At 34.7% G+C, this 13,248-nt stretch overlaps 1 protein-coding gene across 1 annotated transcript in view; it reads left to right on the forward strand.

The window, feature by feature from the left end:
* Positions 1–8,991, forward strand: part of LOC131431954 (uncharacterized) — a 515,365-nt gene extending 506,374 nt beyond the window's left edge. The window contains exon 3 of the mRNA XM_058597944.1: positions 8,639–8,991. Coding sequence (XP_058453927.1) covers positions 8,639–8,900 — 262 coding nt within the window. The 3' untranslated portion in view covers positions 8,901–8,991. The remainder of the gene's footprint in view (positions 1–8,638) is intronic.
* Positions 8,992–13,248: the final 4,257 nt, after the last annotated feature.

Here is a 13,248-nt window from a genome sequence, read left to right on the forward strand (position 1 = left end):
AAATGTTTCAGTAACTTATCTTTTACTTTTTTTCCAACCAGAGGAGACGAGCTTAAGCATCTGATCAATGAATCACTCGTGTATTGGAAAGTACCGATAAAAAATAAAATTACTCCAAATCTTTTGCTATACCGAGGTGCAAGTTTAAAATACAGGAAATAAAACTGTATAAACAGTGGTTTGAACATTTACATCTCAACTATTTCTCAACAGATTTTCTATATCATTACACATACTGCTTGGATATATTCTTACGCAACGATTCGTGTAGATGAATCTGTATATTTTCAATAATTGGTGATTCAAACTTCAATATGTAACGAACCATGTCTAATTTTTCTTGTTTCCCAAAACATTTTATCAGGATTTCCTCGATTTTCATAAGATTTCTGCTCTTCAATGAGTACGTTCCTCTTCCGCAACATCACCATCACTGCCCACGGAAGACCGCTCCAGTCGATGACCAGCATGCGGACCACCCACCGGGCCTTCGTAGGACAAGTAGTCGCTGGGGGCTAGGTTATTGAGAATATGGTGTTCTGAGTTTCCCCATGAGAAATTGACAACTACCTCTGGATAAATTTTGAGTGCTTAAGATTAATTTCTAATTTATATTAGATGAACTCGATTTATAATGAGAAATAGTTTATCGCTTCAACCGAAATCGCAGAATGGTAGAGAAACTTAACGCTAAAATCATACGACCGTAAGTAACACTACACCACATCGGATTTTTGATACCACCACTGGCCAAATTGTTAGAAAAAAACGGCGACTGCTGGATGCTGAGGAAAGTAGTTCGAGTTCGAACCGTGAATTTGTCGGTATAAAAGATACGGTACCGGGTGTTACAGTCCCCCTTGCTGCAAAACTGTCTGAGAGTGAACATTTTTGGATGTATCTTTCTGGTTTTGCACCCGAAGCCACTACTGAGCAGGTAACTGACTTAGTAAAGCATAACCTTAACATCGACGATACTATAAACGTAACAAAGTTAGTTCCGAAAGGCAAAAGTCTCAATGAGCTAACTTTCGTCTCGTTTAAAGTGGGAATCGGTCTGCAGTAAGATACGGCATTGTTAGCGGAGACATGGCAAAAGGGAATCACGTTCCGACAATTTGATTTTGATCGCAAAACAACGACACGCACTTCTTTTCGCTTTCAACCGTCACAGAGTGAATCAGCAGTCAACCAATAGGTCGCCGCTACGAACAAACCCCAACCGGATTCACAGTTCAATTCCCGTTCGAGACCGAAGTATCGAGTCCGTTGATGAAGCACCGTCCGATTCTGCCCCATACTCATTTACACTTTACTACCAGAACGTAAGAGGTCTTCGCACGAAAACAAACGATCTGTTTTTAGCACTTACAGAGTGCGATTACGACGTCGTAGTACTAACGGAAACATGGCTGCATGAAAATATCACAAACACTGAAATCACCAAAAACTACTGTTTATATCGATGTGATCGAAATTCCGATACCAGTTCATTTCAACGAGGTGGCAGAGTGTTAATCGGTGTAAAAAGAGAACTGAATAGCTCCTCCGTCACAATAGAAAACAGCTAGCAACTAGAACAAGCGACCGTTCAGATAAAACTAAAATTTTTCTCTCTTTTCATCTGCACAATCTATCTTCCACCGAACTCAGACGTTGCATCGTACCAAGCGCACTCCTCTTGTGTTAACGATCTCTTCACACAAGCAGCCGAAAATGATGTTATTATTGTTATGGGTGACTACAACTTGCCTCACTTAGATTGGCAGTTTGAAGAAGATACTAATTCACTGTTGCCAGTTAATGATTCATCGGAACATGAAATTGTATTAGTTGAAAAGTTGTTATCCAGTGAACTGCGATAGATCAACAATTTCATAAACGCTAATGGTCGATTATTAGATCTAGCGTTCACCAATGATCCTGAGTTGATTGATTTAATTGAACCACCTATGCCACTGATGAAAGTCGACCGTCACCATAAACAATTTTTGCTTCACCTACAGTTCGCAGATGCTCGTGTCTCAGACCAAAACGAAACAACTTATGATTTCAGTAGAACTGACTATTCTAATCTGAACGAAGTGATCTCCGAAGTTGATTGGGCTGAAATTATACGAGGTGATACTATCGATGATGCCGTTTCATTATTGTATTCAAAATTGTACGATATCATTGGAAATAATGTACCAATTAAACAACGTTTTCGTCGGAAAAAATTCAACCAACCATGGTGGAATTCTGAACTTCAACATTTGCGCAACCGATTGCGGAAGGCGAAGCACCGTTATTTTAAAACCAAATCCACACGGCACAAAGCCGAGTCACGTGAAATAGAACGTCAATATAACTCTTTCCATGTGTCTTGTTTTCGCAATTACATACAGCAAATCGAAAGCAATGTGAAGGATAATCCAACATTATTTTGGAACTACGTCACTAGCCGCAAAAAATCGAACGGTATACCTATAAACGTACGCTACAATGGTGAATCTGCTGAAACATCACTAGGCACTGCTAACCTATTCTCGTCCTTCTTTCAAAGTGTGCTAAGTAACAACTCACCACCTTTGTCAGAACCGTACTTGAGTGGTTTGGCCCATTACAACCTGGACATACCACGCTTAGTTTTTGGTCTACAAGACGTCACTAGAAAGCTGTTGACGATTGATGCCTCGAAAGGTGCTGGACCGGACGGACTTCCTCCTTCTTTCATCAAAAACTGTGCAGCCTCTCTTGCCTTCCCAGTATCCATAATCTTCAACCGATCTTTCGCCGATTGCGTATTTCCTAGTGCATGGAAAACTGCTGCAATAATTCCGATTCACAAGAGTGGTAGTGTTCACGATGTGAAAAATTATCGCTCAATTTCAATCCTCAGCTGTTTACCGAAAATACTTGAGAGCATGGTTTATGATGCCATATATGACTCTGTTCATCACATAATCGCCGAAGAACAACACGGTTTTGTAAGAAAACGTTCTACAACAACAAATTTGATGTGCTACGTTTCCGGTTTAAACGAGAAAATGCAGAAACGGCAGCAAGTGGATGCCATTTACGTCGACTTATCAAAAGCATTCGACAAAGTCCCTCACCGTCTTGCTGTTGAAAAATTTAAAAAACTCGGATTTCCAGATTGGCTCACTCAGTGGATTTGGACATACTTGACTGGACGCAGCGCTTTCGTACGTATAGGAAACATAACATCCTCATCGTTCGATATATCTTCGGGCGTACCACAAGGAAGCCATCTTGGTCCGTTAATATTCGTTCTATTTATCAACGATCTCTGCAAGGTGATAAAATCCCCAAAATTATTATACGCGGACGATTTGAAGATTTTTCGCAGTATTATATCTACACTGCATTGTTACGCACTGCAATCTGATATTGAAACACTTATCGATTGGTGTAATATCAATGGCATGGAGATCAACATTCGTAAATGTAATGCTGTCACATTTTCTCGTTTACGTACTTCAACTGTTTTCGACTATAAAATTTCCACAACAAGTATTGAACGAGTCACTATAATAAAGGATCTTGGAGTCTATTTGGATAACAAACTACGCTTCTCGGAACACGTCGCACTAATCACCGCGAAGGCCTTTTCCATGTTGGGTTTCATCCGTCGGAATACACAGTCGTTCGAAGACATCTATTGCCTGAAAACTTTGTACTGTTCAGTTGTTCGCAGTATTTTAGAATACGCCGTTCCGGTATGGGCACCGTTCCATCGTGTCCATATCAGAAGAATTGAAAGCGTGCAAAGGAGCTTCATACGATACGCACTACGTCTGCTGCCTTGGTCGGATCCCGTTCATCTCCCCTCTTACGAGGATCGCTGTCGACTCATCAATCTACCAACACTGGAAAGCCGGAGACAGGTCTTGCAGCGACTCCTGATATTCGATATAATAGTTAACAACATTGACTGCGCAGAGCTTTTAGGAAAATTGCCGTTTTTTGCTAAGATCCATTAAGACGAACTCGACGTGTGCAATTTCTACGGCTGCCAATCCATCGCACTCAATATGGACAAAACAACCCTTTTCATGTATGTTGTCGTCTTTTTAACGAGGTTTACGACAAATTTGATTTCAATGTGTCCAAAAATATGTATAGATTAAGAATTAGTAATTAGGTGTCTGTGCGATGTAACTTATCGAAGACTAAGTAAATAAATAAAAAAAATAAAAAACTTATCGAAATCGCAAGTATGTACAAAGATATAATTGCATATATTTGGGATAATGGTGTAATTTCGTCGGTCATAAAAAAAAGCAATTGAACTTTTTGATTGTAGATCATTAGAAATTTTGGTTGTCTTGTTCCACATCAACGGCTCAAACAACCCCATGGGGCTGATCCTTGTAGTTTTCTGATAATCTTTTGAATTTTAAGCTCCCAATTCCAAATAGCCAAACCGAGCAGATTCTAGGAAATTTTGTTTTATTGTTTTTATGGTTATTGTTTTATTGTTATTTCTATGACTTTTAACTACATTAATTTGTGTTTCATACACATAAATTTACCGCATATGTTTGGACACTTCTAAAGAGGTATCCCTGAGAATACAAAAAATAATGATAATACATAATACGAACATTTTGCATCTTAAATTGAAAATATTTGGTTTTGTTTGATATTTTTATATGTTATGCATCGGTCGTTGCCATAAATTTACCAAAAGTATCATCAAAGTGCGATTTTTTGGTAAGATTCACCTTAAGGTGAAATGTAGCGGAATGCGAAAATCGCGTTTTTGATCAATTATTCAAAAACTAGACCGATTTTCGAAAAACCAAAAACACTTAGGTTTTCGAAATCAAATTTATCATAACTAAGTATTCTTTGAATTTTGAAATTTTGCTTTGCCGAGCCGTAATTGGTTTTTGAAATGTATAAACGGTTACTGTTCCGTTCCACGGGGATGATTTTAGAACTGAAAAGTAGTCTTTGTAGCAGAATTTCACAAAGAATCCGAAAATGCAGCTCAAAATTATAAAATTTTAGCTAAAACAACCGAAAATTGAAAATGTTTACATAAACTTTTTTGAATTTTTTTATTGCTTGCGCGCTGCTGTTTCGTATTGAGGTGGTGTGAGAAATGCACGGTGGGCACGGTGGCATTATATCGTGAGCAAAAATTACATGTCAAATAATGACGCGAATTTATGCAGCATTGGGTTTTGTGTTAAAATAGAAACGAGTTGAATACAATAAAATGGGTATTGTAAGAAATTGTTTATTTTCTAAGTAACTGTCATTTATAATACTAATAATGTCCAATTCTGTTGAGTTCAATGCATTGATGTTGCTGAGGCAATAAAGCCTGGCTGTGTGATATCGTATAACAGGTATTATTTTAGATTGTAGCAAGCTACTGAATGAAATGAATACAAGCCAAGTATTATCTATCATTAACATGATATACAAACAAAGTGATAAACATTGAGGGTAAGCTTCGAGCCAGTCAGCATGGAAAACTTATTGGAATTCATTGGTTTTTCAATTATTATGAATACAATGAATCAACGCTTGATTTTGCTTCCAAAATCGATTGAATAATAAGGAACTACGAAATAATTTTATATTCAATTTCGTGCCCCAAATATGTGCTTGAGAAAAGATTCACTAAATAATTTTATCTGCATGGTATGATGAACTATTAGTTATAATTGGAATGTATTCCAAATGTATTCTATGAAATTATTATTTGATGGTTTCTGGCACCGGAGGCCAGTTGCTGTTTGGTTTTCGTTTCGTTATCGTTGAAACAGACATTTCTAGACTATATAATTCCGAAAGTCGCTTCCGGAAAAAAGTTAATGGTAGTTTATGGTACTATAAAGTTTGTTCATTTCAATCTAAGTTATCACAACCCCCGCTAGTGATGTCCGAGAAAATGTGCCGCTTTTTATTATTGCACACACATGAGTCGGCCTCTTTGGCTTGGTTTGAAATTTCTTCGGCTGTGTATGTGAATATTTCATCATACCGGTTGCACAAACGATACTGTGGTATTCTTCAAAATAATTTTCTTCGATTCTTAAAAGAATAACCGAAATCGGTTTGTTTGACCGTATAATAATAAAAACAATCAATTGGAAAAGATTTGAGGTCCATTTAGAAATTTTTTTAGGGTTTTTTCTCCATTTTCAGTGATGGTATACAATTTTTAACCCACTTTACCCTATATTTCCGGATCCGGAAGTCGGATCCACATAAAATTCAGTAATTACGCATGGGACCACAGGACCTTTCATTTGAACCTAAGTTTGTGAAAATCGGTTCAGCCATCTCTGAGAAAAGTTAGTGCACTTATTTTCACATTTTTTACACATTTTACCCCATAATTTCGGAACCGGAAGTCGGATCCAAATAATATTCAGGAATTTAGTATGGGACCACAAGACCTTTTATTTGAATCTAAGTTTGTAAAAATCGGTTCAGCCATCTCCGAGAAAAGTTAGTACAAAAAAACGTTACATACACACATACGCACATACACACACACACACACACACACACATAAACACACATACACACACAGACATTTTGCGTACTCGACGAACTGAGTCGAATAGTATATGAAACTCGGCCCTCCGGGCCCTGGTTCAAAAGTCGGGTTTCACAGTGATTGCATAACCTTTCTATATGAGAAAGGCAAAAAATACATAAGTGATTGTAAATGAATCAAATTTCAACATTGTTTTATTGTATTAGATAATAAACAACTCGAATAAATGTCATCAAGCAAAGCAAAGTCTTGGTATTACATTTATTGTTGAATATGACCATTTATTTCAACAGATTTCGCAGCCAATTTTTAGCGCACAGCAGGAGTGACGGAACCGTATTGGGAGAATACTGAATCCACATCAGGGAAATGTCTGGGTGTGGAAGTCTTGGAAATACATTCCTTTGGAGAAATTTGGCCTTTCTGATTTAACAGACTTTACAGCCGACTCATAGCATAGCTTCGATTACATGGCTAGTGCTACGATCCTATTGACACAACAGAAATAATACTTTCTACTTATCCGAAGATGATAATGGAAGTCAATTACAATGGAATATATTGGCATTGAATGTATTCGATAAGTAAATTCGACCGCGCTCTATCATGCGAGTCAAGTAAATACTTTTACGTAAATTCTATCTCATCGGCGGTGAACGACTGGCAAAGATATCGAAAAGACTTGAATGTTCTCTCGTCTTCAATCGTTCTTTTGAAGGAGAATCCATGCTTGCTACTAAACTCAGGCATATACATGGTTAGCAAGTTGGTCAATACATATACATATAACCTCATGTTAGTCATTCAAATTGAATTCGCACCAAAGGCAACAGTATAACATATTATTCAATCTGTTACTACATTCATTTTTTCACTTATGTAGAATGAGATACAGACGGATAAATTCGATTTGTTTCTATAAATCTATAATAGGGCCCGTGTTGGCGATTCAATGCATAGGGCACTGGTCTTACAAGCCAGTTGTCGTATGTTCGAGTCCCGACCTGGAAGGATTCTTAGTACTAGCTATGCAATGATTCTGTACGATACGAATCGGTTGAGAAGTCTGTTGAAACAGAAATGCTAAATTCCACAAAAGAAATGTAATGCCAGGACTTTGCTATAATAGATATATAAATCTATAATAGACTGAGAGCAGTAAATTTACCATATGCATTGAATATAGACACGTGTAACATATTTCCAATATAGCAACTAGTCACAGATTTCCTTTGCGAGAACACCGATAATTGCGCGCCCGCCTGTTCAAAACCTCGACAACATTTTTGTTTGTTATGGTAATGGATTTTGTCAGTATCAAGAACAAATTTTTTTATTTGTAATTAGTCAACGCAGTTACAAATTGGTCATTACAGAAACAGACTTCTACCTAGTATTCTACAACCATTTATGAGAAACAAGAAGTATTTGTAAATTTCCAGACGTATTGTTTCACGCCTAACTCGATAATTTTCATCTTAGGCAACCAAGCCACATTCCACATTCCATACCTTCCCTCCCTTTCTCCCCTGTAACGAGAACACCCAACACCCTGATTTGCAAGAGTTATCTATGTTCGTGAGGTGCTCATTTCATAGAAAATCGGATCAATTAGACCTGAACCTCCTTTGAGACCAGAATATTATCTGTACTGATCAAGGAGTTTCAATTCTCGAAATATTCGATTAGTTACACCTGAAATCCTCATGCTAGGGACACTTGCTACTTCATCCACCCACAAGGAAATACCCCTATGACTACTTTCCCAGAGCAATACATATCTGTACCAAGTTTGGTTGAAATCTGTTGGATTGATCCGGAGTTATGCTGACTTTTGTTTGTTATTTTTGTTGACTAAGATAGGCAAAACGCACAAATTAATTACCTTACCAATACATATGTGTATTTATTTTCCGCTAAACGGTAACACAAGCATTCAGAAACAAGTCAAAGTTGTTCTGATAGTCTCTTATAAATATATAGCAACGCTGTGTACTGCCGTTATGAATTGCATTGAGTTGATTCAGAGGAATCAAATATTCATTACTTTTCTTAAAATTTTATTTGTTATTGTAGAAAAGTTAAGATTTGTATCAATTTGATTCTTTTTAGGAAAAGGCGAAAAATTATCATCCACGTCCCAGTGAAGGTTAAGCAACAAAAACATATCCACACGGAAGTAAAAACAGTTCATCATCATCATAAGCCTACTGTTGTGAAAGAAGAAAAAATAATAAAAAAGGAGGTTCACAAGCCAATAGTCATCAAAGAAGAGATCGAACATGAGCATTTCCATCATCACTACAAGCACGATCATCCTACATTTGATATCAATGGTCATGAATCACTTGGAACAGGGGTGCAATTTAACTGATTGCGACTACAAACAACTATATGTGTATCTTCTGAAAAATTCTTCAATATGAGTTATGCAAATAAATTAATCAAAAATGAAATCTTTTCATTATACTTATTAGTATTAGGCAACCATGCATAAGTATTTTATCTCACAATATAATTCATTAGAACACAAAAAACTTCACTCTTTTTCGAGACGGCTCTACTGTTTTTCTCAAATGTAGATTCAAATTAAAGTTGCTATGACCCTATACTGAATTCCTTAATCCGACTATAAACAACTGTAACTGTGTATCTTCTGAGCAACTCTTCAATATGAGTTAAATTAATGAAATTTGAAACATTTTCAATTTACTTATTATTATTGGGCAAACATGCATTGGAATTTCACCTTACAATATCATTTCTCAGAGCTCAGTCACTTTTCTCCGAGACGGCTCAACTGATATTCTCACATCCTTATTCAAATGAAACGTGCTATGACCCCATACATAATTCCATAATTGTGTAGCTCACACCCAAACAAACATTCCTAATTATGGTCAATAAACAGTTTTTAAGAATACCACAGAAATATTTTTGAGATAATGAGTTGTATGAGTAAGCATCATCACACCGCTAAGTGGATTATAACAGAGTTTTTTACTAAAGGATTGCCGAAAAGCGTTGTCATGAAAACCGTAGTGATATAGAAGGGAACATGAGTAATTTGAAAAAGGCATCATTATATCACAAAATGGATTAAAACTCGTTTTTGTTCTTATAGCTTAACATTTTCTTTTCAGAAAACAATGAAAATTTATTATCTACGCCCCAGTGAAGGTTAAACAATAAAAATATATCCAAACGAAAGTAAAAACATGATCATCCCACATTTGATATTAAAAAGCAAAGCCTTGGTATTACATTTCTGTAGTGGAATTTGACCTTCTGTTTCAACAGACTTCGCAGCCGAATTCAGAGTGTACAGAACCAGTGCATGGCTGGTGCTACGATTCTACTGACACTACGAATCCATCCGGGGTCGGGGCTCGAACATACGACAACTGGCTTGTAAGACGAGTGCCTTATGCATTGAACCGCCAACCCAGGCGGGCTGCGTGAAAGGCATCGACTATCCCATCATGCTATACCCGTCCCCTTATTATTATTATTATTATTATTATTATTATCATTATTATTATTATTATTAATATTATTATTATTATTATTATTATTAATATTATTATTATTATTATTATTATTATTATTATTATTATTATTATTATTATTATTATTATTATTATTATTATTATTATTATTATTATTATTATTATTATTATTATTATTATTATTATTATTATTATTATTATTATTATTATTATTATTATTATTATTATTATTATTATTATTATTATTATTATTATTATTATTATTATTATTATTATTATTATTATTATTATTATTATTATTATTATTATTATTATTATTATTATTATTATTCTTATTCTTATTATTATTATTATTATTATTATTATTATTATTATTATTATTATTATTATTATTATTATTATTATTATTATTATTATTTTTATTATTATTATTATTATTATTGTTATTATTATTATTATTATTATTATTATTATTATTATTATTATTATTATTATTATTATTATTATTTTTATTATTATTATTATTATTATTATTATTATTATTATTATTATTATTATTATTATTATTATTATTATTATTATTATTATTATTATTATTATTATTTTAATTATCATTATTATTATTATTATTATTATTATTATTATTATTATTATTATTATTATTCTTTTATTATTATTATTATTATTATTATTATTATTATTATTATTATTATTATTATTATTATTATTATTATTATTATTATTATTATTATTATTATTATTATTATTATTATTATTATTATTATTATTACTATTATTATTATTATTACTATTGCATAACAAAGATCGTCGATACAATTCAGAACAGGCTATTGCAATTTTCTCTTACTGAAGTTTCGCGGAGAATCAGATATCTTCGAACCTCATATATTCAGAAAAAAACTGCAAATTGGTTGTACTTAGCTTATATTAGTAAATTATAATAAAAATTGTTTCAAGTTTGAAATATACAGTTTTAGGATGTTTGTTCACATTAAACATTTGTACTTTAGTGTATCGTTTCAAATTCTAGCAGTGAAAAATAGGAAAGCTTTCACAATTCACACAATCGTCCAACTAACCGATATTCGGTAGTGTAAAGGAAGCGCGCCAGTTTTTTCCGTATTCACGACATTCAGTTATGTTTCTGAAATTACCCACAAGCCTTTTTAATCACACAGGAGAATATAATTACGTGATGAAATCACAAGTGAAAAATATTTATTTTTTGCCTTGAATATAATCATTCGTTTCTGATAACCGATTCTGGATAACCCAAGAAGATGTGATTAAGATAAGTATTAAAATACTTTAACTTTGTGAGAAATTTCTATGGGTATTACTGATTAAAATTACATTTGCAGTGAATCTATAACTCATGCGAACGTCTCCAGCAACTCTTCACACGATTCAATCAGTGCCATTAAAGAGAGACGGATATCATCTCAACAACAACAAATGGCATGTTTCATTTAACATAGAAGTGCAAGAGCGAATTTCTCTCGATGACACGTCTGAGCATCAGGAGTTAGCACGCTGCTGTGCGTTTTCGCTCTGATACAACAAACGGTCGCTCATTCTCGTTTTGCGATCCGATGCTTCACGGACAGTAGATAAAGGCGATAATACTATTGTATAGCACCACAATCGCCACATGAACAAAATTGGCACATACTTATGTATGTTGTCTTATAACTCCAGTATAATTTAACGTATTCTTACCAAACATGACACAGGTACGTTTAGCTCATCAGAGATTGTTATAAGGGTATTTTCAATAGAAGCGAGTGTTCTTAGCATGGTCAAACTAAGCAAAATCCTCTAACAACTAGTGTTGCTCTGACATTAATATTTTCTTGATTCTAAAAACAATGATTTGTTTGCTGAGAAGATTTCTGGACCGTTTTGTTTAAGGTAGCGCTTCGCCGTGGTCAGGTCGAAGCGAGACAATTCATAATAAACAATTCTAGTATAACATCATGGGCTTTAATGAAAAATTACTACCCTAGTTAGCTACCCGAACGAGGACAGCGAGTATTGCTGACGAACACGTTAGCATCGACGCCAACGTGATGGGACAGATAAGAATGCTGACGGAACATTTCGCACCTGAAGACATCGATCTATGGGAACGGAGGAAAGTCACGTGAAATTTGACATTATGAGCTGTAGATGCAATTGAATTAAAGAATAAAGTTAGTTCGATTTTAGCGAGTGCAACGAGCGGTTGTCTTTTTTTTTTAAAATTAGGTTAGTGAATTTTAACTGGAGGCTGCGGCGAGATCCTTCGAAACGGGAACAGTATAAAGTGATAGTGTAGTGCAAAAATCTTCAAATCAGTGTAACAAAAATATTAAGAATAGTAAAACGGATTCAAGAAACGTGCCTGCTCGTAGATTACTCCGTTTGCGGAGGACCGCCACAACAAAAGTCCAACAGATGTTGGCCGCAACTAAGACATGGTCTTTTATATAAGTAATTAGTTATATAAATAATTGATTGACAAGAAATCCAAAAAAGTCCAATTTTGATTGGCACCATCGTTGTAGTGTATTAATAATAGTGACTCAGTGATTTTACTTGGTGACAAACAAATCAAATTTAGTGGTTTTGCTCAGCGATTAGTTAAAACAATTAGGTATTTCTGTTCAGATTCGACCGAAGGAAATTTAGAGATCTTGCTCAAAATCATCGGAAATAAATAGTGTTTTTGCTGACATTGCCGCCATTAATTTAAAAGTGTGAAAAAATCTAGGAAATCCAGAATATTGGTAAAACTAGTGAAAAAAGTGTTGATCAGTAATCATCAGTCTCAGTTTCTTAGTTTTTTTTTTCACAAAATAATGCAAACCCAGTACCGAATCCAGTTGCTGCACCACTAACGACGCAACAATTCATTGACCTGAAAAAATTGCCAGATTTATTCGAGATTTACAAAATTATGATGGCAAGCCAACAGAAGTATGAGCTTGGCTAACGGATGTTGAGGGCACTTTCTGTATGTACAGAGATTCCAGAGCCACGGAAACGAAACTTGAATTAATCGAACGCTCCTTGAGACGAAATATCAGAGGCGAAGCAGCCGATATCCTTAATTCAAATATCATTGTGCATGATTGGCAATGAATAAAACCGACGCTGCTTCTATATTACAGGGACAAGCGTGCTATAAAAACGTTGGACTTCGAGTTGACC

Source organism: Malaya genurostris, chromosome 2 (genome assembly GCF_030247185.1).
Source record: "Malaya genurostris strain Urasoe2022 chromosome 2, Malgen_1.1, whole genome shotgun sequence".
Classification (NCBI taxonomy): domain Eukaryota; kingdom Metazoa; phylum Arthropoda; class Insecta; order Diptera; family Culicidae; genus Malaya; species Malaya genurostris.